The following is a 27,948-nucleotide window of genomic DNA, read 5'->3' on the forward strand; positions in this document are numbered from 1 at the left end:
GAACAAAACAAATATTTTTTTGGCACTCCTCTGCATCAACATAATACATTTTGATTATGGCGATTCCTTGCAGCTGACATAACAAAATCCACATCCATAGACTGAAAGACCTTCTTTTGCATCTCTGAAACTGGTCAAAAAACTCATCCCAAACACTTTTACAGCGTTCTGCTGGTATTGCAATGTATGGAGTGACCTCACCCGACATTTGAATCAGTCGATACGCTGAAATTTATGAAAGCCTTTGCAACCCTCTTAGTCAGCAACTTACACTGTTTAAGCGTAAAGTTAAATCCCCACTAAAATTGAGTTTCTGGATTAAAGAATTTACACATTAACTGATGCTAGGAAAAAATTACATATGTTAGAGACGATTGGGCTCTTAGATTTTATACATTTGGCATCTGTCCTGACCTATGTAGAAAAGATGGACTCCGCAGTCATTACAACTTCATGAATACCATATTTTTCCTAGTAATGTATGTTTTCAGTGTTATAAAATGTCATAAAAGGTGCAATTAGGGTATTGGGGTGAAGCTCCTTTGGGTAAAGCAGGGAGAAGAAATACACAGAAATGTGCATTGTTTAAATTGTTTATGTGTTGTTTTTCTTCTGTTTTCTGACATACAAATAAAGAGACCTAAAACAACAAACCCCCCCCCCATCAAACTCATGCCTCTGCAGTGTTTTAATCATCTGTACCTGCCATAAGCTGTGCTCTACATACTCCGGAGCAGCGTAGGTTACACATGAACTTGAGGCAAGCAAATGGGATTCAAAGGACCTACCCAATAGCCCAGAAGTCAGTGACACTTGTCAATGTCCATTTTTCTTTAACTGCTTCATTAGCATCCTTTTCTAACTCAGCCGCTTCAGTTTACACATGTAGATGGGTCCAAAGTTAGCAGTGAGGTGTGGGAGGACCATCTCACCCAGGGGGAGGTCGGAGGCAAAGTGGAAGGTTTTCCGAAAGAGGTGAGTCAAGGGTCGGAGACTGACTACCTGGAGGTGGATTGGATCATATTAAAAGACATTCCCGTTATGAACAGGAAAGACAGGATTCAGGTTTAGACTCACAATTAAAAAAAATGCAACTATCCTCAGAGAGCTGATTTTAAACATAGCACTACACTACTAAGACTTAGAAATAAACTGTTTTGGTAGGTAAATCAAACCCTGCGGACTGTGAGAGAGAATTACCACATCTCTCCACAGAGTATTTACCCTTTGGTACGTTATGCTTTGTTTGTTGTTGTTGAGTAATTATGTCAAACGTGTGACTAGGTATCCGTGTGTGTGTGTGTGTGTGTGTGTGTGTGTGTGTGTGTGTGTGTGTGTGTGTGTGTGTGTGTGTGTGTGTGTGTGTGTGTGTGTGTGTGTCCACTGACCTGAAGGTGGATGCCGTGTTTGTCTCTGGCCTGATGAATGGCTTGTTCCACCACATACTGGTTCTGGAGTTGGGAAAGAGAGCAGGTGGAGTAGACGATCACTCCGCCTGGACGTGCCGCCTGGATACCAGCCCTGCAGCACAGGAGTAGGGGACAATACAAAACATTGACATTATATAAGCATTTCATCTGCAGGATAAATGTTAGGACTCCCGAGCTCCTATTGTGGAACTAGCACTTCTGTTGGCATTACAAGTCTGATATATTAGATGTTATACACCTCCTTTCACAGTCATGTCACTTATACTGCTGGAACAGCTTAATTTTGACTCATCCAAAAGTGTTGTCTGCTAAAGGTGTCTAAGGGTCCATCCATCTGGTTGATTTTTTTTAAAAAACATCCATCCTACACAACCATCCATTCTGGTTTAATACATATAATAATTACATTAAATGCTGCATTATTACATATGAAGTTTTCCTAAACACATTATAATACATTAAGTTTAATGAGTTAAAATATTAATTGCATGATTAAAATTGGCATTTGTAAGAAAAAAAAAGCTTTTACACAGTTTTGAGACAGATGCTACTAATCGTCTGTATTATTTGTTCATAACATTGATGCTTTGTCTTGATAACGTTTATTTAAAGGCACTTCTTTGAGCAGTATAATCATTAGAAACTGGTCCTCTCTGGTATGAGCTGATCTCAGAGGTGAGAGTACAATGAGACACTTAATTCTGAAAACAGCAAGATAGCTTTTATATATATATATATATATAATATATATATATATATATATATATATATATATATATATATATATATATATATATAAAAATGAAAACCAAAAGAAGCAATTTTATACAGACAGAAACTCTGAGTATTCTTTCTACTGAAAACACTAACCTAAAATATTATGTGACATAATTTGCCATTACAATACTTTAGATCAATAGACAGGCTTGTCGCACATGGCAAGAATATCGCCCTCTGGACTTTTGGTTAAGCCCCCCCCCCCCCCCCCCAGTTTTTATTAGAAGTGTTTTGTTAAGATGAAGCAGATCCTGTTGGACTGCCACGCTGAGCGTCACTTACAGCAGGAGCTCCAGCTGTAGCTGGGGCAGCTTCCTTCTCTCGCTGGTCCTGCTCCTTAAGAAAATGTTGTTGTCGTCCTCCATGACCGAATGTCTGTCTGTGGTACAGGGGACGTCAACAAGGACCTGAAGACAGAAAATAAATTATGTGTGTGAAGAGGGAGTTGAAGTGTGTGTGTGTGTGTGTGTGTGTGTGTGTGTGTGTGTGTGTGTGTGTGTGTGTGTGTGTGTGTGTGTGTGTGTGTGTGTGTGTGTGTGTGTGTGTGTGTGTAAACTTTCAAAGTTTGTACGATCAGCAAACTTTGAAAACCTTTGGAAACAGGTTATAAAAACCATATTGTATGTCTCCTGTTTTTCTTCAAAATAAAGAGTAACTTCAAATAACATTGAAACAGTTGAAGGTTATGAATCCTTACTCTGTCAAAGGTTTGGCTCTCAATTTCCCCCCATTTTGTGCCATCAAAGGAGGTGATGCGTAGTCTGTTATCTGTCAGTAGTTCCTTGGGGACATAGCTGTGGAGAACCCTGTTGAGACGCGAGGTTCGAGACGCCGAGGAATCATTTACACTGAGGAAACCTTTGGCATATGTACACGCGTACACGTACACACACACACACACACACACACACACACACACACACACACACACACACACACCACACCACACACACACACACACACACACACACACAAACACACACAAACTACAGTGAGCGGATTATTAATCCAACTAACTGAACAACAATATTTCTCAGAAACAGAGAACAACAATTCACTCAGCAAGGACCTGGTTAGAAACAAGGACAGTCCCATAGATGTGAGGCACTAGCAAGTTAGGCCTTGGTGAATTTGTGTCCAGTAGACTCTGGCCATGAGTCCATCAAACACCCATTAACAAAAAAAATAAAATACAATTTAAAAAAATCAATCCCTTTACTTTCATATTATTTTCTATGGAAAGGTGGCACTCTGAGAGCTCTCAACCCACTACAAGAACCTGAACTGTGAGTGCTCCTCCTCTTTCCAACACTATTTCAACTTTTGTTGAAGCAATTGGCTCAGGAATGTCACTTCCCATTCCACCAACCAATAAGGATGAAGGATGGGCGGAAGCAGAAAGGAAACAAAAGCTAGAGCGACATTGCCAAAAGTGAAAATCAATGAATAGACAGTGCTGATAACAGTAACCCCCCCTGCTTAGTTGACACACTATATGTGTATCAACCATGTGAATAAATCTATATCTTTATGAATAAATTAAAAGCAGGGCAATATTTCTTTTGTCATGAAACTTGTCACTGAGCAGCAAAATCTACCGAGCATCTCCTCCCGATACTCAGCACCTGCTTTTCACACAGCGCTATCCAAGTACTCACCCCCAGCACCGGTGTTACTCAGGTTTCTTTAAAAGGTCTTTGTGGACACACAGCACACGTCACGAAAGAACAGCAAGCAGTACATAGAAGCGAAAATGGTACGTCCTATCTGAGGGGGATTCCCAGAGGGGAGAACAAGTTGTAATTGAAATTGTTTAATGTTTTCTGTAATTTATTTGTCTTCATTTTCAAGCCTTGCTGAATACGTTTACATTTTAGAGCCCTGCTTTCAATTTTCTGTTTCATTAGCCCCCGCTGGAGACAGACTAGCTGCCAATGAGAAAAGCAAGAGAGAGAGAGAGAGAGAGAGAGAGAGAGAGAGAGAGAGAGAGAGAGAGAGAGAGAGAGAGAGAGAAAGAGAGAGAGAATACGTATGTACACCAATCAGCCAAAACATTAAAACCACCTGCCTAATATTGTGTAAGTCCCCCTTGTGCCGCCAAAACAGTTCTGACCCATCGAGACATGGACTCCACAAGACCTCTGAAGGAGTCCTCTAGTGTCTGGCACCAAGACGTTAGCAGCAGATCTTTGAAGTCCTGTAAGTTGCGAAGTGAGGCCTCCATGGATCGGACTTGTTTTTCCAGCACATCCCACAGATGCTCAATCTGATTGAGATCTGGGGAATTTGGAGGCCAAGGCAACACCCTGAACTTTGTGGAAAGTTCCTCAAACCATTCCTGAACAATTTTTGCAGTTTGGCAAGGCGCATTATCCTGCTGAAAGAGGTCACTGTCGTCAGGGAATATACGATAGCCATGAAGGGGTGTACCTGGTCAGCAATAATGTTTAGGTAGGTGGCACATGTCAAAGTAACATCCACATGAATGCCAGGACCCAAGGTTTCCCAGCAGAACATTGCCCAGAGCATCACACTGCTTCCGCTGGCTCACCTTCTTCCCATTGTACATCCTGGTGCCATCTCTTCCCCAGGTAAATGACGCACACGCACCTGGCCATCCACATGATGTAACAGAAAACGTTATTCATCAGACCAAGCTACCTCCTTCCACTGTTCCATGGTCCAACCCCGATGCTCACGTGCCCATTGTAGGCACTTTCAGTAGTGGACAGGAGTCATCATGGGCACTCTGACTGGTCTGTAGCTATGTGCAGCCCTATACGCAGCAAGCTGCAATGCACCATGAGTTCTGACACCTGTCTATCATAGCCAGCATTAACTTTTTCAGCAATTTGAGCTACAGTAGTTCTTCTGTGGGATCGGACCAGACGGGCTAGCCTTCGCTCGCCACGCGCATCAATGAGCCTTGGGTGCCAGTGACCTTTTGTCGCTCAGATCCTTATGCTTGCCCATTTTCCTGATTCCAAGACATGGCGTCAGACACCGCTCTGCAACGATGGCCCCCCAACCACCATGATGCGCCATAAAAACACGCCGCAGACGGAAATGGGGGGGGACCCCCACAAGAACATGGCTGTGCGCACTGCGCTTTCTGGTGGTGGAAAGGGGCAGGCGGTGGGGCAACTGCTCCCCCAGCACATCAACTTCAAGAACTGATTGTTCACTTGGTCCCTAATATATCCCACCCCTTGACGGGTGCTATTGTAATGAGATAATCAATGTTATTCACTTACCTGTCAGTTGTTTTAATGCTTTGCTGATCGATGCATATGAGTGTGTGTGTGTGTGAGTGAGTGAGTGAGTGAGTGAGTGAGTGAGTGAGTGAGTGAGTGAGTGAGTGAGTGAGTGAGTGAGTGAGTTAGTTAGTTAGTAAATTAGTGTCTTCCTCTTATAGGCCCACAAGTTGCTTTGCATCTAAAAAGAGAGGACAGAGATGAGAGTATTCTTCTTACGAAGGGCCTGTGTCTGAAGTAAGGTCAAGGTCTTGCCTCCGGGAGCAGCACAAAGGTCCAACAGGCTGTGGCCCTCCTGAACATCCAGAGCCAAGCAAGGCAACACAGATGCTGCATCCATGAGGTAGTAATTTAGTAACCCATACATATCTGGCCTACACAGGACAAGGAGGACAGAGAGGGTGAAAGCTGAAATTAAGGTTGCTCTTTGGCATCAGGTTATTTGATTATCAATAACATACTGGATATAGTCTGGTATCTTCATTATCCAAAAACAAGCACATGCTACTGTTTTGTCATTTCAATGATGGACAATAGCTAAAGGGAATTTTTGTATCCTCACAAGCAAAAACAGAAACTTCCAAAATATATTTCCAAACTAAAAACAAACAAACAAATAAACAAACAAACAGTTCACCTGGTAGGCTTGAATCTTGTGATATCTCCTCTGGGGAACACTAAACACTTTATGTTGGGGTGAAGATGTGGGGTGGCGAATTCTTCACCATCACTTTCATGTTTCTTCGAGAAATCACCGCTGCATTTCTCCTCCTTCTTGGCATCTGAATCTTCTCCATCTCCTTGATCCAAGAATGACTGAACTTGTAGGATTGGAAGATAAGCGAAAGTAAGCATTTTCTCTTAATGAAATTTGAAAATAAAATAAGAGTTGAACAAAAAAACATTTTTAGAGAGAAAGGTATGATGATTAGTTTTTTAATACAATCATTAGCACATGACAACAAATGAAACAAAAAAAAAACATTCATATTTAAAACCTAGCTACAGAGGATTCAAGACACATCCACTATAGGCCCCTCTTATCCGTTAACTTAAATCTAAATCTTTAATAATAATTAAGCAAATTATATGATTTGGAACAAAAAAAAATCCTGTGGCTCAAAAAAGCTAAGAACTAAGTCATATTAACCTTATTGTCAATATGTTGACATGAAAATGTTTTTCTAGAGTCTACCAATGGATATTCTGTAGGGTCCCAAAATAGCAGGTCAATTGATAGATATTCATACCCTGTGTAAGTAACCCTGTCTGTGCTTTGTGTATCCATGTGTGTGAGATGGCTGCCAACAATCAATAGAAACAGCTAAAAATGGTAATTATGGCTGAATTTCATTTCACCAAAAATGCACACACAGAGTGAAGGACGAGATTGCAATTAGTGTTTGTAAGGTTGAAGAGCTGTTCCATATGAAGCCATAACTTAAAAAGCCCTCACCATAAAAATTGAGAGAACGCTCTCAAAAATCATACAGGCTTGCTCCTTATTATTCCACACTACAGAAAGTAAACAGCCAGTGTTTACATTCACCTATTTCAGGGAGCTCATAAAAACTTTAATGAGCCCATAATTAATTAGCCAAAATTATGAATTTATTAACCCCTAACAGAAATACTGAAACTTCGTTCATTAGGAAGGAATAACTAAAATGTCTGCAAATGGCAGACATTGTAGCTAGGCTTTCCAAATGCCTTCAAAGAAACCTCACTTTGATTGGCCTCCTTAAATCAAAAGGGGAGTTTGAAAAGCACAGAATTCTCCTCAATCTGCCTGAACCACATCCCTACTGACTGAAATGTTGGAATTGCATGCCTACCTTCCACGTCTGTGTGGCTGATAAAATCTTTACAACCCTTGTCTTGGAGGTCAGCCAAGGCGACCTTGTAGTCAGAGAAGTTGTTGAGCAGGGCTCCATACTTGCGCTCTGATAACAAGCTGCCACGTACCGAGGGCCACTGTTGTCCTAGCTGTATGCTATAGGTGGCATCGAAGTACTGGAGAGCCAAACGAGTGGCAGGGAACTTGGGCTGAGAGGCAGCCTGTTAAGAGAAAAACAAATTATTTCACTGAGGTAGTAAGAAAAGACTGGTTTTATTTAGTTTTTAACACTCAATTCTGATTTTGGTCATCTAGGTTGAATTTCCAAATTGAAGAGCAAATTGCATGAGTAAATAATAATAATAAATTTATTTAAAGAGCACCTTTCAAAACCATATTACAAGTCGCTTTACAATACAAGATAAAATATTACAAACAGTCAAGATAAAAAAAACATAATAAAAACACAAAGCACAAGACCTGATCTGCTTTACAGAACAAGGCAAAACAGGATGAAAATCACAAGAACATAAATAAAACATAGAACACTGAACCCAATAAAACAAAGTGTATGATTAAAATAAGTGAAAAAAAGTGATAAAAGAGAAATATAAAACTGGCTGACAACAGCTTTGCTCTAAAATGCCTTAATGTAAAAGTAAGTTTTGAGAAGTGATTTAAAAGAAGGCACTGAGATTGCAAACCAAATTTCCTCAGGTAGAGACAATATCTGTTTTATAAGCTGATTGTAAACAAAATTAGACTATTTCTTCTCTCTGAAAAGACTGATGATCTGCTGTCGTTAAAATGGATCGAGACTTCTGAGGCCATATTTGCTTTATAAGTTAATTGAAAAACAATGTTAGACTGTTACTTCCCTCTGGAAAAACTGATGATCTACTGCAATTAAAGTGTACTGAGATTTGTCATCAAGACAGTTATGTTAATTTCAACCACAGAGTGCCCTTTTCAAAACAATTTATAAAAACTGGACAGTATTATTTTACTTTTTACCTTACATTCAGGAGTGTAAATTTGTGTTTTGGATTCTGCAACATGCACCTTGACTACATTTCATCTTGCCACATCAGTTTAAGTGCAGGTAATGAATGAGATGCAACGTGTAAGTTCTTCACATGCATAGTTTTTGGGAGGGTTGACCCCAACCTGATCCTTTGTTGTTGTATAACATTGTACAACAGAGTTTACTGTATTATACTTTGTGGAATGGGATGTTTTATTAGGCAGTGTTGTGAGTGGAGCTCCATGGTATGAGGGAGAGCGTATCTATGTTCCCTCAACCCTACTTCATTGAATTTACATAAACCTAACCTAAACTACCTTAACCTGACTTAACCTCAACCTCTACCTAACCTTAACCCAACGCTTACCTTACCTTACCCTAACCTTAACCAATAGTTAACCTATGAGGGAACATGCGTATGAGGGGTGTGTGCCAGACGAGTGTATTGTGTTTATTTCATATTTTTATTTGCTTTGTTTTGAGCAACATGTGCTATTAATTTCAAAAGCAAAAAAAATAAAAAATAAAAAATCTGAATGAAAAACATGCATACATATGAATATATAGATGTGTGGGAGATATAAAATGCTTCTTGTACTTGGTTACTTACGAGACAGCTCTAGAAAGATTATCATATCTATTTATGAAAAAGCATACTGTAACTATAGACATACATTTTAGGAAGCACTATTACATGCGGCTGATTCGGGTAAAATTAGGGATAAAGACATACCCATTTTTTTTTCACTCGGGTTCGTCTGGGTATGTAGCACCGCAAATTGTTAATTCTCCTTAGTAGGATTCTTGTGTCAGAGAGCGCCGCCATTCTGTCGTGCGACGGATTAATATTCCGGACTCTCCTCAATCCCCGGAAAACATGTTCCTCACGTTTTGCACCGGTGGGCGGGCTTCGTGTCAAACCCGTAGCAGCGGTTGGATGAAGGTCATTTCAGGAAGACGATGTAGACGAATAGAAACAGTCATCCGGGTCACTGTTCAGCCGTTTCCTACGTGTGACCTTAAACGTCCTCCGACCGGAGCGTTTGCTTTGGTACCGCATTCTCTCACGTTTTTCCTCATTCTTTGTGAACTTTCGGACTGTAATCATGGTCTTCGAGATGAAAATGATCACGTACGGTGAACCCGATGACGAGGTAATGGCAGTTTTATAACGCTGCCGCATCGTTGAGTTTATGTGTGTGTTTAACTAAAGTTACACAACTCTGCGCTACTGAAGAGGCAAACGCCTGTTCCGATACCAGCGTCCCGTCCCCGTTTAGTGTCCGCTCTCCCTGGACAAACGTTGCCAAGGGAAATTTAATATGTAATGCCCAATGTTGTGTGATCAAAATTCGTTTGAGCCACATTCGTATAGTTAAGATTGAGATTGTGTCAGGGCATCCATTGTTGACAACATTTAGCAGGGTACTGATACAGCAAATGCTCAATGTACACATCATTGAAAGGCCCTGTCAGCCACAATGAAATCCAGTATGCTGTACGAATTTATTAAAGTAGTGCACACTAGAGGTTGTATAACAGGGGTTATATAATGGCATGGGATTTGATCGGAGGTCACGTGCGTTTGAATCCATAGATAATGAATGGTTGCTTATGTAGCTTATGTTGTCACCGAACAGGAGGAGCAGGCACCGGAGGAGGAGGAAGAAGAAGAGGAGGAGGAAGAAGACATGGTGGTAAGTTATTGTACAGATTGCAAATGCACCACTATATATGGAGTGTCTTTAGTTTGTTGTCCTGGAAACCCACTTGTTATTCACTTCAAAGAACATAGATAAAGCCTCTCAAAATATTAGTTGACCATCCAAGAATCAAAATGGGAATCTGCCTCATAAGCAAAGTTATACTTATAAAGGATTTGGAATAGGGTGGCTAAGTGGTTTGTGAAGTCATCCTTTAACCAGAGGTCAGAGTTCAATTCAAAACATGGCTGTACTAGTTAATTATCCTTAAATTCCCCTAAGTAGAGTAGTATCACTGCACTTTGTAGCTAACCCTATAATGTATATTGTGTTTCAGAGCACATATGTATACAATATCCAAATGCAATGTGTTTAAAATGTGTACATTTCAAAATATTGTATGAGTAAGAAACCTAAACTACTAAAAGACTAGGCTGCTGAATAGCCTACTAATAGCTGTATTGAAGTAAAAGAGCAAGTACACTTAATGTGCTGTTTCTGGTACGCTGTTACTGTTTTAAATATTTAATTCTTTGCCAACGTATGGACCATCACTATGATGGACAGTTAATGATGCATGCCACCCATATACAGCCTTTTACAAGAGTATTGTGACAAGTACTGCAAGATTAGTTTTCCTTGAGCAGGATGCTTAGTATTTTGCTACTTGGAACATTAACATAATGAATTGCTGACAAAGTAGGTGTGGGAATGTTTTATAAAACAGTAACTTTTAAAAAAGTTTACCTTAATAAAGAGTAACCCTAACAATGCATGCCACATCTTTAAATGATGACCCTGAAAATTTTGGGCTCCAAATTGTAGACACTTTTTGCTTTAGACTGAGAAGTTATGTTAGGTATCGCAAGCAGTAGACAAATTAATGATACATTTTGATGCTAACCAACTCCTGTGGTTAGCACCGTTGCCTCACAGCAAGAAGGTCCTGGGTTCGAACCCCTGGCCATCCCAGGTCCTTTCTCTGTGGAATTTGCATGTTCTCCCCATGTCTACATTGGTTTCCTCCGGGTGCTCCGGTTTCCTCCCACCATCAAAAAGTCGTCCATGTTAGGGTTAATACTCCTGTCTGTGCCCCTGACCAAGGCAATGGAAAGATGAACTGGAGCTGGTCTCCAGGCGCTGCAGCTGCCCACTGCTCCTATATGATAGGATGGGTTAAATGCAGAGAACAAATTCGTTGTAAGAATACAATTCGTTGTAAGAACACAATGACAAAATAAAGTGGCTTTCTTCTTCTTTCTTTTGACAGTAACCTAATTAGGTCAGGTGTTAAACATGAATGCTTGTTGGCACCATTCCCATTATTGATATTTGATAGAAAAGCCCTATCATCATTCAGCTAATTATTTTCCAACACTAAAAATGAGTCATCTTATCTATATGGATTTTCTTCCTTATTGAAAGCTGCTCTCTGTATAACTCACAGGACCCTCTAGAAACGATTCGAGTCAAATGTGAACAGACAGAACACTGTGTTCACTACAAGGAGCGTCTGGAGATCTGTGAAGCTCGGGTTAACTCCAGATCCCACACGGAGGAGGACTGCACAGAAGAACTCTTCGATTTTCTGCATGCACGGGACCATTGTGTAAGTGTGCGTGTCTTTATGCCCGTCTTTCTCTCACTTTCTTACGTGTAAAGAAAGTGAGAGAAAGATGGTGCCTTAGTGAGTTTCTCTCCTCATCCCTTTTTTGAAAAATAAGTTCTCGTCTTTGTGGCAAATAATACAAATTGTGTAATTTTATTTTTACAGGTAGCACACAAGCTTTTCCACAATGTGAAGTGAAGTTCCTTCCTCTCTACTGTCATTCACAGCTGAGTATTGCAGTTGTGTCTATTTAAATGCTAGAAATGTACAATATATTAGCAGGAAAAGGTCTGTTATTGTGCATTATTGTGAATAAATTACAACTTCATTTTGTATTTAGGTGCCCTAGACTACATACTAGCCCTTTTGCTGTATACAGTGGCATATGTGATGTTATCAAAAGCAAATATGTTGTGGGGCATAGATGGGTGATGGATGGCTGTGAGTGATAGATGGATCCAAGTTGTAAAGAAATATTCAGAAGGACTCAAGACTGTAATTCACCAGATAATCAAATATGCCATGACCAGCACCCTGCTGTTTTGTCATTTGTGATTATGCAACAAGCATTGTTAGGTTTTGTTTTTCAGAATTGGCAAAGCTTTTTAGTTGAATCCCCTCAAATGATTGTCTATTCAGAAATGGTTGCCCTTGCATATGGTCTACTCAGGATTTTCTGTATTAAAACACCTACAGCACTGTGAGGCTGTCATGTCTTGTGTAGTCATATTTCCTGTGTGTGCATGACCTCACTTTAACCTGTTTGAGTGTGAGAACTAAAGCGATAATTGGTCATTCTGAAAACAGCTTAAAAAATGCTCGTCATTTGGGGACCTTTCAGAAAAAGTCTTACAACCCACTTTTGGTTATGTCCCACCGTCACAAACACTGCCAGTAGATCAAACAGTGGACATTAAGCTCATGGAAAGTCAGAGCTGGATTGAAATCTAACTGAATACTGCTTAAATTAACTCAGCCTGCTGGCTGTAGCCAGGGAAAATGAAAATGTAAAGTTTGCATTAATCGCAGCATGTTGGATGATTTTATTTTCAAGAGTATAAAACAAAATCGAGTACAGTCAAAGGTGGGAAGTCGGGCTCGTCAGAACAGTTTTTAACTTGAGTCCATTCAAAGTTTACTTCCTTGAGCTGATGGATATGACCTGATTGAAGGGCTCTGCTTAGGAGGGCTTGATGGCACCAGAATACACACAAAGTGCTAAAAATTTTATTTGCATCAAAAAAGATCCAAAAGATAAAACAAATGTAAAATACAAATAATGAACAGGTGGTGGCAGTGAAGTCTCATAGTCTCAAGAATGTTCATGGAAAATAGTGCCGAAGAGATATCTATAGTGTAATTACAATGATCCTGGAAGCTAGTTGTCAAAAATTTGAGATAATAGAAAATTATTCTGTTGATGAAATTATTACATACTTATGAACATTATCGCTCTAAGGATTGTAAGGAAACCTTATCACCATAGGTTTTCTTTGTTGTTTTTACCCCCCCAAAAAAAGATGCTGGCGACCCTGTGTATGTTTATATACAAAAATTACAATGATTAGGGGAGCTAAACACATTTTTGAGATGAAATAGAAAATGCATCATTACACTGAATGAAATTTCCACACACTCATGCACATAGTGCACATTATCACTGTGGGGATCGTAAGAAGCGCTTTGAGTGGCTGTTGCAGCTAGAAAAGCTGTCTATAAATGCAATCCATCCAACCAACACTCATCACCAAAGGTTTTCTTTGATGTTTTTGCCAACAAACTCATCCATGGATGCCTAGAGAGTGGTAAAGAGAGAACATATGAGGTTGTGACTAGATGAGACTGAGGGCAGTGTATTGTTGAAATAACTTAAAAGAACCAAATATTGTACTGCCATATATCTTGATGGCCAAATAATTAATGAAAGTGATTTCTTAGAATTTTTTTCCCCATGGAGGACTATTTCTGGGATTTCCAAACAGGAATTGTCAAGTCTGTTGCATCTGTTTTTAACAAGTGGTGCTAAAATTGTCCATTAAATTTGCTCCCTTGATCAGCTTTAGATTTTTCCCCTATCGTGCCTGAGACCCATACTTGCCTGCATGAGTAGCCTCTCTTTCCTCAGTTTCCTATAAAACAGAAGAACATCTGGGTCAGCCCGCACCACACGAGGGTCAAAGTCCATGACCCTTAGCCCCTCCAGACTTCTCGCTCTGGACAAGGCCACGTATGCCTGGCCACACTCAAAGACACGTGCAAGGGATATCTCCACACAGTCCAGTGTCATTCCCTATAAAAAAAAAAGTGGCACAGAGAGACACTTAAATCATTCACAGTAAGGGATGGGATAGACAATATTGGCAGTCAGATATCTGGACAACCAAGGAGCTACTAGTACTCTAACTCTGAAGCAGCCAGCATGTATTAATTTATGGTCTGCAACCTTTTGTATCAGATGTCAAAAGCAAAGAACTCTTGTTTTCAAATTGAATGCCCACTATATCAAAAAGCATTTCCCTAATTCCCACTCTTCAAAACGCCCAACAAACTATTTGTTCACACTGATAATAAGCAAAAACAGGTAACCTATAGCAAAGATTTTAACCTTTTTAAGATACACTTTTTGCATAAAGTAGATCATTAATTTAGCTACAACCTGTCTGTTAGGATCCAATTCAAGATACAGGTTTGTATTCTAAATAATTTCTAATCTTTTTTGTATTAAAATGCACCCTTATTAAAAAGAACAGACATTAGTGAAGATGACACCCTGCCCATTTGTTCTTCTGCTGCAAATTGCACACAGGCTGACATTTTGGTCTTGACCAATGAACTTAATTACCCAGAGGGCCCAGTGTCTCCATCCAATTGATTTCAGGAACTAATTTGTAGAGGCTGCTGAAAGAAAATTAGATCTGCTGGCAAGATAGCCGAGTGATGACACCGGAAGCCAACACTACGAAGCAGGATTTGGGGTTAGCGAGGTCACTTCAGGTTTAACCCTGGGTTTTCAGTGTCACGACGGTGGTTCCCTTTTTACCGAGGTATACATTGCCATGGTAACTCATGCTGCACACCTGCCCCAGAGCAGGTCATGTACTAGATAACAGACCAGCACGTATTAAAAAAAAAGAAAAAAGCACTGCCTACTGACCAATCAGTTCTCTTGGAAAATTACGTCACAATTCCTAGATGATCCTGTGGACCTCGGTACGCGAATAGTGAAAGAATAATGAAATATATAGATTCTCAGTTCTCCCTCATCCCCCCTATTGGCTGCAAGCAATTTCAAAGCCATTTCATGTGCATACCGATATCATCCTAAAACGGAGACTGATTAAAGCACTAAAGCCTTGTACTTGTTGACCTTATAAGACTTGCAAGTATGCCTACGTTGGTTTTAATTATGTTTTTATATTTGTTCTGTTTGCTCCCAACACCGTTTAACGCTGCCGGGGTTGCAACTGAAAGAATAAGACTAAAACTGTCTTACACGCCATAAGAATAAATCTAAGCAACAAGTTGATTTAATGGAATACACGGTGATATTGATAAGCCTATTAATTTACGCATTAATAATTTTGTCTGATTTCCTTCCTGCGTTTGTCAGCAGCAAATGTGTTGCTTTTAGCCTGGATTATATTTTTAACTTCTTCATATTGCTCATCTTGTGTAAAATATGCGGCTCTGGTAGACTTGTCCATGCTCGTGATTGGTCATATGGTGCAAACACCGCCCCTTTTACATGCACACGCTCATAACTAGATTAGAAAGCCCAGGGTTGATTTAACACTGTCGTGACACCGCCTATCTGTGATTGCTAATGAAAAGATATCCTGGGGTATGTTGAACTTGATTCATAGTATAGGCCTCATGTTTAAGCACGGCTGAGTCTATATTTACCAGGTCTCTCAGGTTACCAGAGCTCCGTGACCACTTCCGTTATTAAGACGTGAAACCCCAAACTGGAGCTCAGCAGCACACGAGCAGCTGGGAGCAATCTGTGTTCACATTTAACCCAGATATCAACATCATCTTTGTATGGTATATGGTGCAGGAGTGTGTGAAATTCTGATGGATGTTCTCTCTCATGAAAAACCTTGGAGAAGCAGCAGTAAAATAGGATGCCTTTTGGGTTTTTTCCCCATCATTTTGTCCTTTATTGTGTGAGAACAGGAAAACGGGAAAGCTGTTTAGCTTCTACAAAGCCACTCAAAACTCAAAAATGTCCCATTTCTTCCTACTAATCTGTAGCTGCTAGCGTCTGCAACTCAGTCATATTTTGCTTCAAGAGATCCCTTTTTATGTTTCCATCCAAATGATACGCAAACATTCATCGGATATTTGAAAACTAACAAAAGAAAGTATGAGACTGTTCTCATGGTGTTACACGGTCTGCTTATGTGTTGGGCAAGGCAAAGGTACTTCATCAAAATACAGTTGACAATAGCTGTGCAGCAACAGCTACTATAACAGTCACTAATACCAAGGAAAAAGGAGTTTCAAAACCTGCTTGCCAACGGAGGAGTTGTCATTGTTAAGTAAGCTGTACCCGATTGTATTCCATGCTGCCCAAAAATGATAATGGGGAAATGCATTATTCTAAAGACTGAAACAATGGATATTGACTTTTATCTATGTCATCTTTTATCCCTAAATTCTGTTTCATTACCCTTCATTACACCATCTCTTCAACGAAACCAATCATTTCCACCTTAAGCAAGTGTAAACTTTTTGCAATATTTGGGATCTTTCATATAAACTTGATATGTTCATTCAGATTTTATTCACAACTTAATCACAAAAAACCCAGAATGATGGAAACAGCTCGTTTCTCTAAAGTTTTTAAATGACCAACACTCCCTCATCGTTACCACGTAACAGATGCAGTTAAGCTAACACCGACCCCGTCTGCTCTGCCTGGTGAGGTGGACCCATCTCCAGAGAAACTGTCTTCATTTGAAATACCAAGTAGCATAATTCAATCTAGTAATCTTCACAGAGGCCTATGTCCCGTTTCCAGTAGCAGAGCCTCCAGTGTTAGTCTAAGCTGTGGGGGGATGTATGGCTGGTACAGCCAACATGAGAGGAAGGTCATGGAGAGATCAGAGGTCTCAGTGTGGGCCAGCTCATGGAGGATGGTCTTCTTTACACTCAGTTCCTGGCTGTAGGCATCAAACAGAAAACGGGAGACCTCCACAAAGTGTGCTGTGGGCCAGCTGTGAAATAGAGGAACTTGTCTGCCTTCAGCTCCAAACTGAAACAACTCCAGATCAATGATACCCCTCTGCGATGTCAGCAGCTGCTCCATCTTAGCCACGATACCTGTCATTTTGTCCACAACATACTGCAGCTTGGTGCATTCTTCCTGCAGTTGTCTGCACTGAGCAGGAGATCTTCCTCTACTGAGACAGGAGTTATGTTCTCCCACCACAACCTCCTGCTCCTGGGAATCTTTCAGTCTGAGGTTGACAATCTTGTTGGCGACACCGGAGCCTTCATCATTCAGCTGCTCCCATCTCATTATTAGGTTGTGCCAATCAGCTGCATTGTCTTTAATTTTCCTGGCGCTTCCTGTCACAGCAGACATTTTCCTACTTCCTTCCATTGCTACTTGGACGTTACAACCACGTTCTGTCACCCAGTCTGTGCGTCATTACATTAATTAATGGACTCTGTCATTAACGATAAGGCTAACAATTAAAAGTCGAGCAGTTTGTCCTCTAAACGTCTTCTCTTCTGTCGCTCCGAAGCAAACTTCCACTTTTTTCTTCGTCGCTGTGAAACGGTGTATTACTGCAGTTTCCACTGCTACTTGGCCTTTACAACCACATTATTTCAGAGTCTGTGCGTCATTATATTAAATAATGTACGCCGTCATTATTAATAATGCTAAAACATTTGAAGTCACGCCGTTTCTTCTCTAAACGTGTTCACCTCTGTCGCTCCGAAACAAACTTCCGCCTTTTTTTTCTTCGTCGCTATGAAACGGCGTATTACTGCCGTTTCCGTGCAGCAGCGCCTCCCGTTGTTCATTTTCGCAGTTAAATGTAGGCGTAACCCACCAAATTCAGCATATACGATAACCTGGCTGCGTAAGCGTAATAGGATGCATTTTGAATAGCTCTTTATAAGCCAACACGAGGAGCTGTTGTTTTATTTTGCAAGAAATGTGGTAACTATTATTCTGATATCCAAAATAAAATCCGTTGAAACCACATTCAAAAATGATAGAATAATACCAATTTTTCTTTCACCCGCTGATTTTGGATAAAAGGGTAGTAATGCAACAATAATCTTTCTGAAAAGCCACCTGAGAACCCAGTCAGATACCGCATTCAGCACTGCAGCAATTTTGTTAACGTTCAAACTCTGGAGGGAGGATGAATCACCATGAAAGACAGAAAGGTAAAATGTTTGTTGGCCAATTAAATCACAAAGCTGATTCGTCCCATGATTCAGGAGAACAATCTAGTACCTACACCAACCTCACTCTCTGAGTGACTAATGGCAATCTTTGAACTGGGACTTCAAAGAGGACGATTCATGGTCAGGTCATCATAGTTATTGCTTTTAGTCTAGCACCAGCAGTAGCAGAGGACACTTAAGTGTCTCATTTGGTATAAAACCCATTTGAGATCAATCAACCAATCTACTACTACTACTACTTTCAGTTGCTCCTGTTAGGGGTTGCCACAGTGGATCATCCATTTCCATTTCTTCTTGTCCTCTGCATCTTCCTGTCACACCAGCCACCTGAATGTCCTCCCTCACCACATCCATAAACTTCCTCTTTAGCCTTCCTCTTTTCCTCTTCCCTGGCAGCTCCATATTCAGCATCCTTCTCCCAATATACACAGCATCTCTCCTCCACACATGTCCAAGCCATCTCAATCTTGCCTCTCTTGCTTTGTCTCCAAACTGTCCAACCTAAGCGGTCCCTCTAATATAACCATTCCTAATCCTGTCCTTCATCACTCCCAATGAAAATCTTAGCATCTTCAACTCTGCCACCTCCAGCTCTGCCTCCTGTCTTTTCGTCAGTGTCACTGTCTCCAAACCATATAACATAGTAGCTGGTCTCATGACCATCTTGCAAACCTTCCCTTTAACTTTTGCTAGGACCCCTCTGTCGCAAATCACTCCCGGCACTCTTCTCCATCCATTCCACCTTGCCTGCACGCTCTTCTTCACCTCTCTTCTGCACTCCCCGTTACTTTGGACAGTTGACCCTAAGTATTTAAACTCAAACACCTTCTTCACCTCTACTCCTTGCATCCTCACCATTCCACTGTCCTCTCTCTCATTCACGCATAGGTATTCCATCTTGCTCCTACTGACTTTCATTCCTCTTCTTTCCAGTGCATACCTCCACCTCTCCAGGCTCTCCTCAACCTGCACCCTACTCTCGCTACAGATCAAAATGTCATCCACAAATGCCATAGTCCACGGAGACTCCTGCCTGATCTCATCCGTCAACCTGTCCATCACCATTGCAAACAAGAAAGGGATCAGAGCCGATCCTTGATGTAATCCCACCTCCACCCTGTAACCCATCTGTCATTCCAACTGCACACCTCACCACTGTCACACTTCCCTCATACATACCCTGCACCACTCCTACATACTTCTCTGCAACTCCCGACTTCCTCATACAATACCATAACTCCTCTTTTGGCACCCTGTTATATGCTTTCTCTAAATCCACAAAGACACAATGTAACTCCTTCTGGCCTTCTCTATACTTCTCAATCAACATTCTCAAAGCAAACATCATATCTGTAGTGCTCTTTCATGGCATGAAACCACACTGCTGCTCGCTAATCATCACCTCTCCTCTTAAATTACCTTCTATTACTCTTTCCCATATCGTCGCTGCATGACGATATGGGATACGATCCCATAAACCAATAAAACCATAAAAAAGTGAAATGAGTATGGGCACATACTCACTGGGTGACAAATTAAAGGCTTGGGTTCATTTGTCCCCTTAAGAGGGAAGGGTCATTGCAAGTCAATACAAGGTTATTCTGAGTGATCACCTTTATCATGTGATGAAATATTTCTATCCTGATGGGAGTGGTCTCTTCCAGGATGACAATGCCCCCATCCACAGGACACAAGGAGGGCCACTGAATGGTTTGATGAGGATGAAAATGATGTAAACCATATGCTATGGCCTTCACAGTCACAAGATCTCAACCCAATTGAACAACTATGGGAGATTCTGGACCGACGTGTTAGACAGTGCTCTCCACCATCATCATCATCATCATCAAAACACCAAATGAGGGAGTATCCTTAGTAAGAATGGTGTTCCATCCCTCCAGTAGAGTTCAGAGACTTGTAGAATCTATGACAAGGAGCACTGCAGCTGTTCTGGAGGCTCGTGGTGGCCCAACACCTTACTAAGACACTTCAAGTTGGATTTTTCTTTAATTTGTCATCCATCTTTATGTATTTGCTACATTAAATTTATTGCTTTTATCAATCTTTTATTGAGAGCCTTCTGAGTTTTTCTTTTATCTGCTGGTTTCATAGCCTCACGGTAAAAGACAGGAACAGCCTGAACAATTTTGTTAAAATCTGTTCTAAGCTCACCAGAGTGAAACAAAGAGATCTGAATTATTTTTGCAACCAACAAATCCTCCAGAAAGCAGCAAGTATTTTGGCTTCTTCTGGACATGTTCTAGCAAGTGAATTTTCCCTGTTGCCATCAGGGCGTCGTTATGTTTTACCTGCTTGTAAAACTAACCGTTATTCTAAATCATTCATACCTGATGCAACTCGATTATTAAATGCTCCATAGTGTTTTTTTATCAGATTGTTTTATTGTCTTTATCAAGTTTATCTTATTGTCTTTCTTATTGTGTACTTTTACAGATTTTATTCCACATTTAGCTCCCTGGGGTGTTATTATTTATTGCTTGTGTTGTTTGTTCGTTTGTATGTTACTGTGTTTTGTGTTCACAAGCTTCTCCAAACAAATTGCCCCTAGCGGGATTAATAAAGTTGTTTGCATTGTATTGTATCTGTTGTGTAGTAGAAGCCTTGCTCACCTGACTCTTGTGGATGGAAATTGCCCAGGCCAGTTTGAGTGGCAGCTGCTGCCGGCTCAAATAGAGCCCACCTTCGGCCTTAAACATCCAGCGCTCCGGCTTCAGCACCTCTGTGACCCCGCACAGGAAACGCACACGTGGCAGCACTGAGGAGAGAATACAACAGGTGGAATGAGTCACAGTGTGAGTGTAGAAGCATAATGTTATTGATTAATTAGTAAAAGAAAGTCAAATTTATCTCGTAACTAAAGCTATATACTAAACTACAGATGAGTGATGTTCTATGAATTTTGGTGATGATCGTTTAAGAGTACATTCTATAGCAACCAAATATTGACCTTGTTTGCCGAGCTCAAAGTCCACCACAACTCCTCGCGCTCCATTGACCAGGCCCCGCTGAACATCAAGGTTCTTTGTAAGCATTACCTTGGAGCACAACCACACCAACACATTTATTCACTTAACTACCTATTACCTAGAATTTCGTTGATCATTAATGATCACATAGGTAATATTGTGCAGAACTGCATAGGGTGTAGACAGGGTACAGATTCTCCATTATTCCCACAACACAGTTGTGGTGATGTTGTACACTGAAAAAGGAAAAGTTACATATGGAAAGAATAATTTCCCCAATGGGTGTAGATCATGAACAGGTTCAATTGTGTACTGGTACAGAGTACGGTCCCAACCTTGACAGAATTAAATATGCATCTCAATACACACCTGTGTTCCAACTTTGAGGTGTAGTACTCTGCTGACTGGGCTTTGAGCATCTATAGTTTTTACCAGGGCTGGGTCACTGTCCACTGCCTCAAACACATGCATTGATCCTAGAGGAAAGGGAGACATTTTATAATATCCATACCCAGATACACTCAGGTGTGTATGTGTGTGTATGTTATACAAAGATTATGGTAAATGAAGACATGCAAATAACTCAAGAAAGAATAGTTTAGTATGTATATCTTAAGGGAAAGATGTAACTCACCTCACATGTTCCCTTACCCTGTACAGGGAAGTAGATAAGACTGCAGGTGTTTAGAATGCAGAATGCATTGGAAATTTGTTCTTCAATGAATTATTTCCATGTCTTCATTTACAATAATCTTTACTAATAGCCAGTGATGGAGATTAATGAAAATGGAAGCAATCTCATTTGACCAGCATCCCTCCCTTAAAATAAATTCGGGTACCTTTTACATGAGCCAATGTCCCAGCAAAAGAAAATGAATTAATAAATAAATAAATGTGTGTGGTCTTTTTAAACAGGTGAATAACTTTAAAACAGAGTGTATGCTTCATTTGACCATTCCTTTCCAATAGTTTTGCGAAATCAGTTTTGGGTTGAAAAAATATCTTGTAAAAGAAAAAAAAAGAAAAAAGACAAGGGGGAAAAAAGAAAAGAAAAATAACATGCCAGTTCTTTGTCAAACAGCTACTACAAGGAGCAAAAAATAACTGAAATCACAGTGGGGAATAAGAGATAATAGGATCTGACATCGTTCCAGTCTGGACTTGACAACAACTTTCCAAGACAAAACAAACAAACTAAAACACATGCTCATAAGGATGCATGTGACTCAACCCCAATAATGATGAAGCAACGAAATTTCCCCTTGCCTGGAGTCAGTTCTACACCTGGTGAAAGGGCTGAAAGCATACAAAAAATATGTTCACCAAACTAAGAAGAAATAAATGAAAGAAACCACAACGGCAAGATTCAAACCTGGCAACTGTTTCAGTTTGTTCTCATTTGTGAGCTCAACATCATCCTTGTGTGTGCACAGTCTGGTTGCTAAGATACCGTCCCTCTCAACCCTGTGATAGGCGCTTTCAGTCAGCTTAGCAGTGACCTCCTCCGTGACTCTGAAAGGCATCGATTGAGATTCAAACTTTACTTAACAAGTGTGGTTATAAAGCAGCACAGTGGCAACGTTGGGTGGAATCAGATCGACTGCTGATAGTGACTGGCACCTGCCTGTGATTGCTCAAAAAAAGCACAGAAGACCTGGGGAAAGTTAATAGATTCTGCGTACACATCATGCATATTTCTAAAATGGGAAAACAAATTTGTTGTCGTTTTTTTTTTAAATCCAACGTGCACCATAGTCACATGGATGTAGGGCAATATACTGTATAAATGTAAGCTGCGAGAGCTCTTGTAATTTAAACAGTGGGGAGTTCAGTTCACCTGCCCACCCTCACTGCTTGCAGGAGGGAGATGAAGGACTGGTCTGTCTGACGTCGTATGTCCATCAGCTCCATGTTAACCTGGATGACCTTACGCCAGCTCCTGGCCTGTGATGGGTCAAAGAAAAGATGTCCAAACTTGCCATTTTCAGTCTTGTAAGGACAGATCATAGTTGGGATTGAGCAGAGATTTTAGCACCCTATGCCAATTTATAGAAAGCTTAAGAACAACCAAGACGGTCATTATGACCGTTTTGGATTTTCAAAGTTTAATAACTTTGTGAAAAATAAAGATACAGACCTGCCACTCCCTGAATTCTCCTAAAATTGCATATATTTGCATTTAAAATGCGTTTTAGATCAATTGCACACACAAAAAGTTACGATAAGATCTACCTTAAATGACCATGAGTGCTCAAAATTACTACTTAATTTGCGCGTGATCGTGCGCATGTCACTATGCCGTGTTTTGGTCGCACCATTTCCTTCGCGAAGTTCATTGCTCTGTCCTAGAAAAAAAACTAGCAAGCTACAGTGCGGAGAAATAGTCTAAATTTGATTTTTGATTATTGCCAACATGTCTGGTTACAGATGCCGTTACAGATGCACCATGACTACAACCAAGGCGTTGCAGTATTTACAGGCATTGGACAGTGGCCATTTTAAATTGTTTGAAAAATAGTATTAAAAGTTCTTAAAATGTTAATTTTGGGGTCAGTGAGTTTCTTAACAGACATACTAAGTAATATGTAATGCATTAATATCTCAATTGGGTATTTATATTGACAGAATATATAGTTTAAAAACCGTGCGGTCCTTTTGACCGCCCATTCGTTCTAGTAGTTTTTATGTTCTGGTCGTTGTTTGGGACTGTTTCAATGGTTATTTTCAGTTCTTTTTTTACATTTCACGTTTCATAGGCCTTGTTACATTTGTTAGATTAGCAATATGTGTTTTCCGTTTTGTTTTTTTCAGGTAATATTTTCACTTTTTCAATTTTGCTATTCAAGTTCGACCATGTCTCTCTGAAGTTTAAATTGCTTAAAAATAGTATTATAGTTGTTAAAATGTTAATTTTGGTGTCCGTCATTTCCCAACAGACATATTAACATATACAATGCATTAATATCTCAATTGAGTATTTATCTTGACAGAATATGGAGTTTAAAAACCTGCCATCATTTTGACCGCCTATGGTAATTTTAGGTAGGAGTGGACAGCAGGTTGGAAGACAACAGACTCTTCATGCAAAGGAGTTTTTTGTTTTGTTAAATATGTTTCAGTATGTCTAGGCATATATATTTGCCCACTCTACCAACCTGATCACTTGTGCCACATAGTACAACCACACCAGTGAAGTAAAGATACCAGAAATGCTTGACTTCAAGAGGGTCTGACCTGGAAGCAGAAGCGGGCTTTTTCCTTTCCCTTGGAGACAGGGGGCAGCTGCAGGAAGTCCCCACATACTATTAGCTGGATGCCCCCAAAAGGCTCTGTAGATCTTCTTACTGACCTGGAACAGAATCAAACATCAAAAGAATGCTAGTGAAGGTGCATATAATGATCAAATGTTCCTGCTAAATTTCTTTATTGATTAAGAATGAATAATAACGTTTAACTGTGCATGTGTGTTGACATTTTCCAAGCGAAGACTTGGGAAACTTTTTGTTAAGTATCAAAGATGTGGGACAAATCCCTTGACAGTCAATGTGCTGTAAAGGAATGGGTTCATCATGTATCTTAATAATACATATTATCTGGGACACAAGTTTTCTGTTTAAGAGTTGAAATATATAACTATCTAATCTACAACAGCTGGAATACGGTGATAATAATTGGGATACTAGAGGGCATGTCAGTATCTTATCCTATTTACTGTGCCCTCTCTATGACTTGACATTCTGTGAAATCATGTATAAAATTATTTGAAAATGCATAAAACGACATTATCAAAAATTAGTTTGATGAAAATATGAATAGCTATATGGCACGCATGGTCTCGAGTTGCCATCATGTGTTGTTTATGACCTAAGTTGATAGCTTTTAAAACTCACTTTTAGTTATACAAGGAATACTAACTGTAATAAACATAACTGAAACTGAATGACCTTAGGAAACAGATCCCTGCCTGTCTTTAGGATTGCTATGGGCTGGGTTGACCTTCCAAAACAGAGAAGCAAACCCCACCCACTTGTATGCTACTTTTTTAACAACAAGTTTAAAAGTTGCACAGCTGGAATACGGTTTGAAGGGAAACCCTGCTATAAAGCTAATCTCACCTGGCTATAGACTCTAGCTTGTCGAAGAACTGGGCCTCCACCATGGAGATCTCATCAATGATGAGGTGGTGACAGCTGATCCAATGCTGCCGCACTCCTGGCCTCTGAGCCAACTCTATGCATTGCTCTAAGGGGGCAGAACCAGAGCCAATACCTAGACCAAGAGAGAATGTGGAGGTTGAAAAAAAAGAAGGGCAGAAAGGTGCCATAAGGGAACCAAAATAACCAATCAAAAACACATGCTGTTCTCTGATCATAATCATAAGACACACACACACAATCTTATTGCTGCTCCCTAAAGTGAGACACACACACACACACACACACACACACACACACACACACACACACACACACACACACACACACACACACACACACACACACACACACACACACACACACACAAAATCATATTGCACCGCCTCTCAATATTACTTCAGGGACCCAACAGCTGACTTATTCACCAGAGAGAAGTTTTCACTTAGCATAGTCAGACAAACCTAGATGCCACTAATTACATGTTTGGACTATGCTCCAACATATTCATGTCTCTTCTTGTCAGAGTCAAGTCAATTTTATCTGTATAGCCCAATACCACAAATTACAAATTTGCCTCAGGGGGCTTTACAGCAACTCAACATACCGTCCTTAGACCCTCGCGTTGGAACAATATAACTGACCTGCAAAGCTGTGTAATGTCGTTCCTCCAATGTGACATGCGGCAACTCCTGTGCTGGCTGTGGCATAAGTGCTCTTTGGGGGAAGAGATCCCACAATTCTCTTCAACAAAAAAGACTTCCCTGTACCTGGTGAAAAACAAGCCATTTAGGCGTTAGTATTTTATCAAACGATTTTCAAGAAACAAGACACTTATGTGTTCAGAAGCACTTTGAATTGGTAAAATTGTACAATTACAATAAAACAGCTCAGTTGATGTTAGGTTTTGGCTCATATGAATGAAGAAAAGCATATTTCTTGTTACCAGTTACAGCGATTTTATCTACTGACTCAGAAACTGGATGTTCCGCATATTAAATATGGAACTGAGTCTCCAATCATTGGGGCCTCGCAAGCATTTTATAAAAACTTATAAATACTTATAACAATCTGGCCTCACAAGAGCCTGCTAACTTGTCAAATGAAGCAAAGCACACATAAAAATGATCTAATAAAGGCTGCTATGTGTTGTGCAAAGCCTCTCTCTTTTTTAAACATTTCATACCTGCACTTCCTGTGAAGAATACGTTTTTCCCGCTCAACACAGCACTGAGGACAGCGGCCTGTTCTTTGTTCAGCTTGCATGCTTTTGGCAGGGTTAGGACACGCTTCTTGATTGGGTTGGCCCTCACCTACAAATGACCAGATAAAGATAAAGCCTTTTGTCTCTTTCAATCTAAGGAAAAGGAAAACACTTTTTTTTTGGTCCCCCTTTTTCTCCCCAGTTGTATCCAGCCAATTACCTCACTCTTCCGAGCCATCCCAGTCACTGCTCTACCCCCTCTGCCGATCTGGGGAGGGCTGCAGACTACCACATGCCTTCTCTTATACATGTGGAGTCGCCAGCCACTTCTTTTCACCTGACAGTGAGGAGTTTTGCCAGGGGGATGTAGCACGAGGGAGGATCATGCTATTCCCCCCAGTCTCCCCCCCCCCCAACAGGTGCCCCGACCAACCAGAGGAGGCGCTAGGGCAGTGACCAGGACAAATACCCACATCCGGCTTCCAACCCGCAGACACAGCCAATTGTGTCTGTAGAGATGCCCAACCAAGCTGGAGGCAACACGGGGATTCGAACGGCAATCCCCATGTTGGTAGGCAACGGAATAGACCGCCACGCCACCCAGACACCATAGGAACCCACTTTTAAGAGAAAATGCATACACATGATGTAATGTCAACAAAAAGGATTCAGGCTATTTAGGTAGAGGCCATACAGCAAGTATGTGTGTGTGTGTGTGTGTGTGTGTGTATGTGTTAAAAACTCACAGGGCTAAATTCACAATCAGTCCTTGATCTTTTGACCTGTTGTCCTGTTCCTGCCATCTTATTGGTCTGATCTGTCAGTCCTTTGGAGGGCAATTTAATTCTAAGCTCATTTGCCTTCTGAACATCCTTCTGCTGCAAGGGGCTGATTGTCTCAAAGCTGCGGGGCAGACAAGCCTTGAGCTTCTCCCTATCACTCATGGGTTTACTTGTCTGCCAAACCTGGTGCTTGATGCTCAGGGTTTTCAGGAAGATGTTCAGTTGATCAGGAGGGCTGTTTGAGATTAGCACCTGGATATTGTCTGGGAGCAGTTTGACTGTGCACTTCCCATCTTTGGCAAACTTGGTAAAAAGTTTGAACTCTTTCAGCGTGTAATTTTGAGGTACTTTCCCATCGTGGACCTGAAGAATTAATTCCTGGAACTCATTTCGTCCAAGGAGGACAGAGGCTTTCCGGATGACCAGGCGTTTGATGGCCTGGCCAGCTGCATTCAGGTGCTCCACTGCCACAGAACACTGCAGCTGTCCACCGTCCTCCCCATGCAACATATTGACAACAGCTGGCCAGGATGAAAGACAATAGTTTAATAAATCGATATGAAATAGCAAAATTAGGACCAAATGATGCCTACATTCAGGGTTGTAGTCAGCCTACTAAATGAGGTGGTAAGTTTTTCGAAAAAGTGGACCTTTTTATTCTGAGCACAGGATGTCTTATATAAGACAGCCTTTGACCAACTATGGCCACGAATACACGGTACTTATTATATCTTTCTAAAACTCGTGATTTAGTGGAA

General features: G+C 40.7%; 4 protein-coding genes across 4 annotated transcripts; 1 reads left to right on the forward strand and 3 right to left on the reverse strand.

Annotated features, from left to right (window-relative positions):
* Positions 1-625: 625 nt before the first annotated feature.
* Positions 626-9,148, reverse strand: nsun4 (NOP2/Sun RNA methyltransferase 4). Its single transcript, XM_056293573.1, has 8 exons — positions 9,056-9,148; positions 7,297-7,519; positions 6,099-6,282; positions 5,681-5,835; positions 2,905-3,065; positions 2,490-2,614; positions 1,389-1,521; positions 626-1,002 (listed from the first exon to the last, which is right to left on the reverse strand). The coding sequence occupies exons 1-8, from the start codon at positions 9,146-9,148 to the stop codon at positions 859-861; spliced, it is 1,218 nt and encodes a 405-aa protein (XP_056149548.1). The 3' UTR covers positions 626-858.
* A 187-nt stretch (positions 9,149-9,335) lies between these two features.
* On the forward strand, positions 9,336-12,336 carry LOC130123728 (cytochrome b-c1 complex subunit 6, mitochondrial-like). Its single transcript, XM_056293006.1, has 4 exons — positions 9,336-9,476; positions 9,963-10,019; positions 11,473-11,634; positions 11,800-12,336. The coding sequence occupies exons 1-4, from the start codon at positions 9,429-9,431 to the stop codon at positions 11,830-11,832; spliced, it is 300 nt and encodes a 99-aa protein (XP_056148981.1). The 5' UTR covers positions 9,336-9,428; the 3' UTR covers positions 11,833-12,336.
* A 646-nt stretch (positions 12,337-12,982) lies between these two features.
* pif1 (PIF1 5'-to-3' DNA helicase homolog (S. cerevisiae)) lies at positions 12,983-27,730 on the reverse strand. The gene is made up of 12 exons (XM_056293004.1): positions 27,155-27,730; positions 26,391-26,517; positions 25,849-25,974; positions 25,166-25,319; positions 24,285-24,399; positions 22,888-22,994; positions 22,423-22,562; positions 21,420-21,526; positions 21,032-21,119; positions 20,694-20,839; positions 13,733-13,924; positions 12,983-13,429 (listed from the first exon to the last, which is right to left on the reverse strand). Exons 1-12 carry the CDS (start codon positions 27,698-27,700, stop codon positions 13,379-13,381), a joined length of 1,899 nt encoding a protein of 632 aa, XP_056148979.1. The 5' UTR covers positions 27,701-27,730; the 3' UTR covers positions 12,983-13,378.
* cinp (cyclin dependent kinase 2 interacting protein) lies at positions 15,783-17,540 on the reverse strand. The gene has a single exon (XM_056293005.1). It carries the CDS (start codon positions 17,240-17,242, stop codon positions 16,631-16,633), a length of 612 nt encoding a protein of 203 aa, XP_056148980.1. The 5' UTR covers positions 17,243-17,540; the 3' UTR covers positions 15,783-16,630.
* Positions 27,731-27,948: the final 218 nt, after the last annotated feature.

This window comes from Lampris incognitus, chromosome 14 (genome assembly GCF_029633865.1).
Source record: "Lampris incognitus isolate fLamInc1 chromosome 14, fLamInc1.hap2, whole genome shotgun sequence".
NCBI classification, from domain to species: domain Eukaryota; kingdom Metazoa; phylum Chordata; class Actinopteri; order Lampriformes; family Lampridae; genus Lampris; species Lampris incognitus.

Excerpts from the sequence above, each read along its gene's own strand:
- LOC130123728 (XM_056293006.1), top strand. The coding sequence starts at position 9,429 with ATGGTCTTCGAGATGAAAATGATCACGTACGGTGAACCCGATGACGAG. Across the intron at positions 9,477-9,962 it reads ACGGTGAACCCGATGACGAG|GAGGAGCAGGCACCGGAGGA; the intron begins GTAATGGCAGTT and ends GTCACCGAACAG. Across the intron at positions 10,020-11,472 it reads AGGAGGAAGAAGACATGGTG|GACCCTCTAGAAACGATTCG; the intron begins GTAAGTTATTGT and ends TATAACTCACAG.
- nsun4 (XM_056293573.1), bottom strand. The coding sequence starts at position 9,148 with ATGGCGGCGCTCTCTGACACAAGAATCCTACTAAGGAGAATTAACAAT. Across the intron at positions 7,520-9,055 it reads CCCGAGTGAAAAAAAAATGG|GCTGCCTCTCAGCCCAAGTT; the intron begins GTATGTCTTTAT and ends TTCTCTTAACAG. Across the intron at positions 5,836-6,098 it reads ACAAGATTCAAGCCTACCAG|GCCAGATATGTATGGGTTAC; the intron begins GTGAACTGTTTG and ends TGTCCTGTGTAG.
- pif1 (XM_056293004.1), bottom strand. The coding sequence starts at position 27,700 with ATGTTGCATGGGGAGGACGGTGGACAGCTGCAGTGTTCTGTGGCAGTG. Across the intron at positions 21,527-22,422 it reads CAAACTGAAACAGTTGCCAG|GATCAATGCATGTGTTTGAG; the intron begins GTTTGAATCTTG and ends CCTTTCCTCTAG. Across the intron at positions 13,430-13,732 it reads AAGAGAGGCTACTCATGCAG|GCATCCATGGATGAGTTTGT; the intron begins GCAAGTATGGGT and ends ACCACTCTCTAG.
- cinp (XM_056293005.1), bottom strand. The coding sequence starts at position 17,242 with ATGGAAGGAAGTAGGAAAATGTCTGCTGTGACAGGAAGCGCCAGGAAA.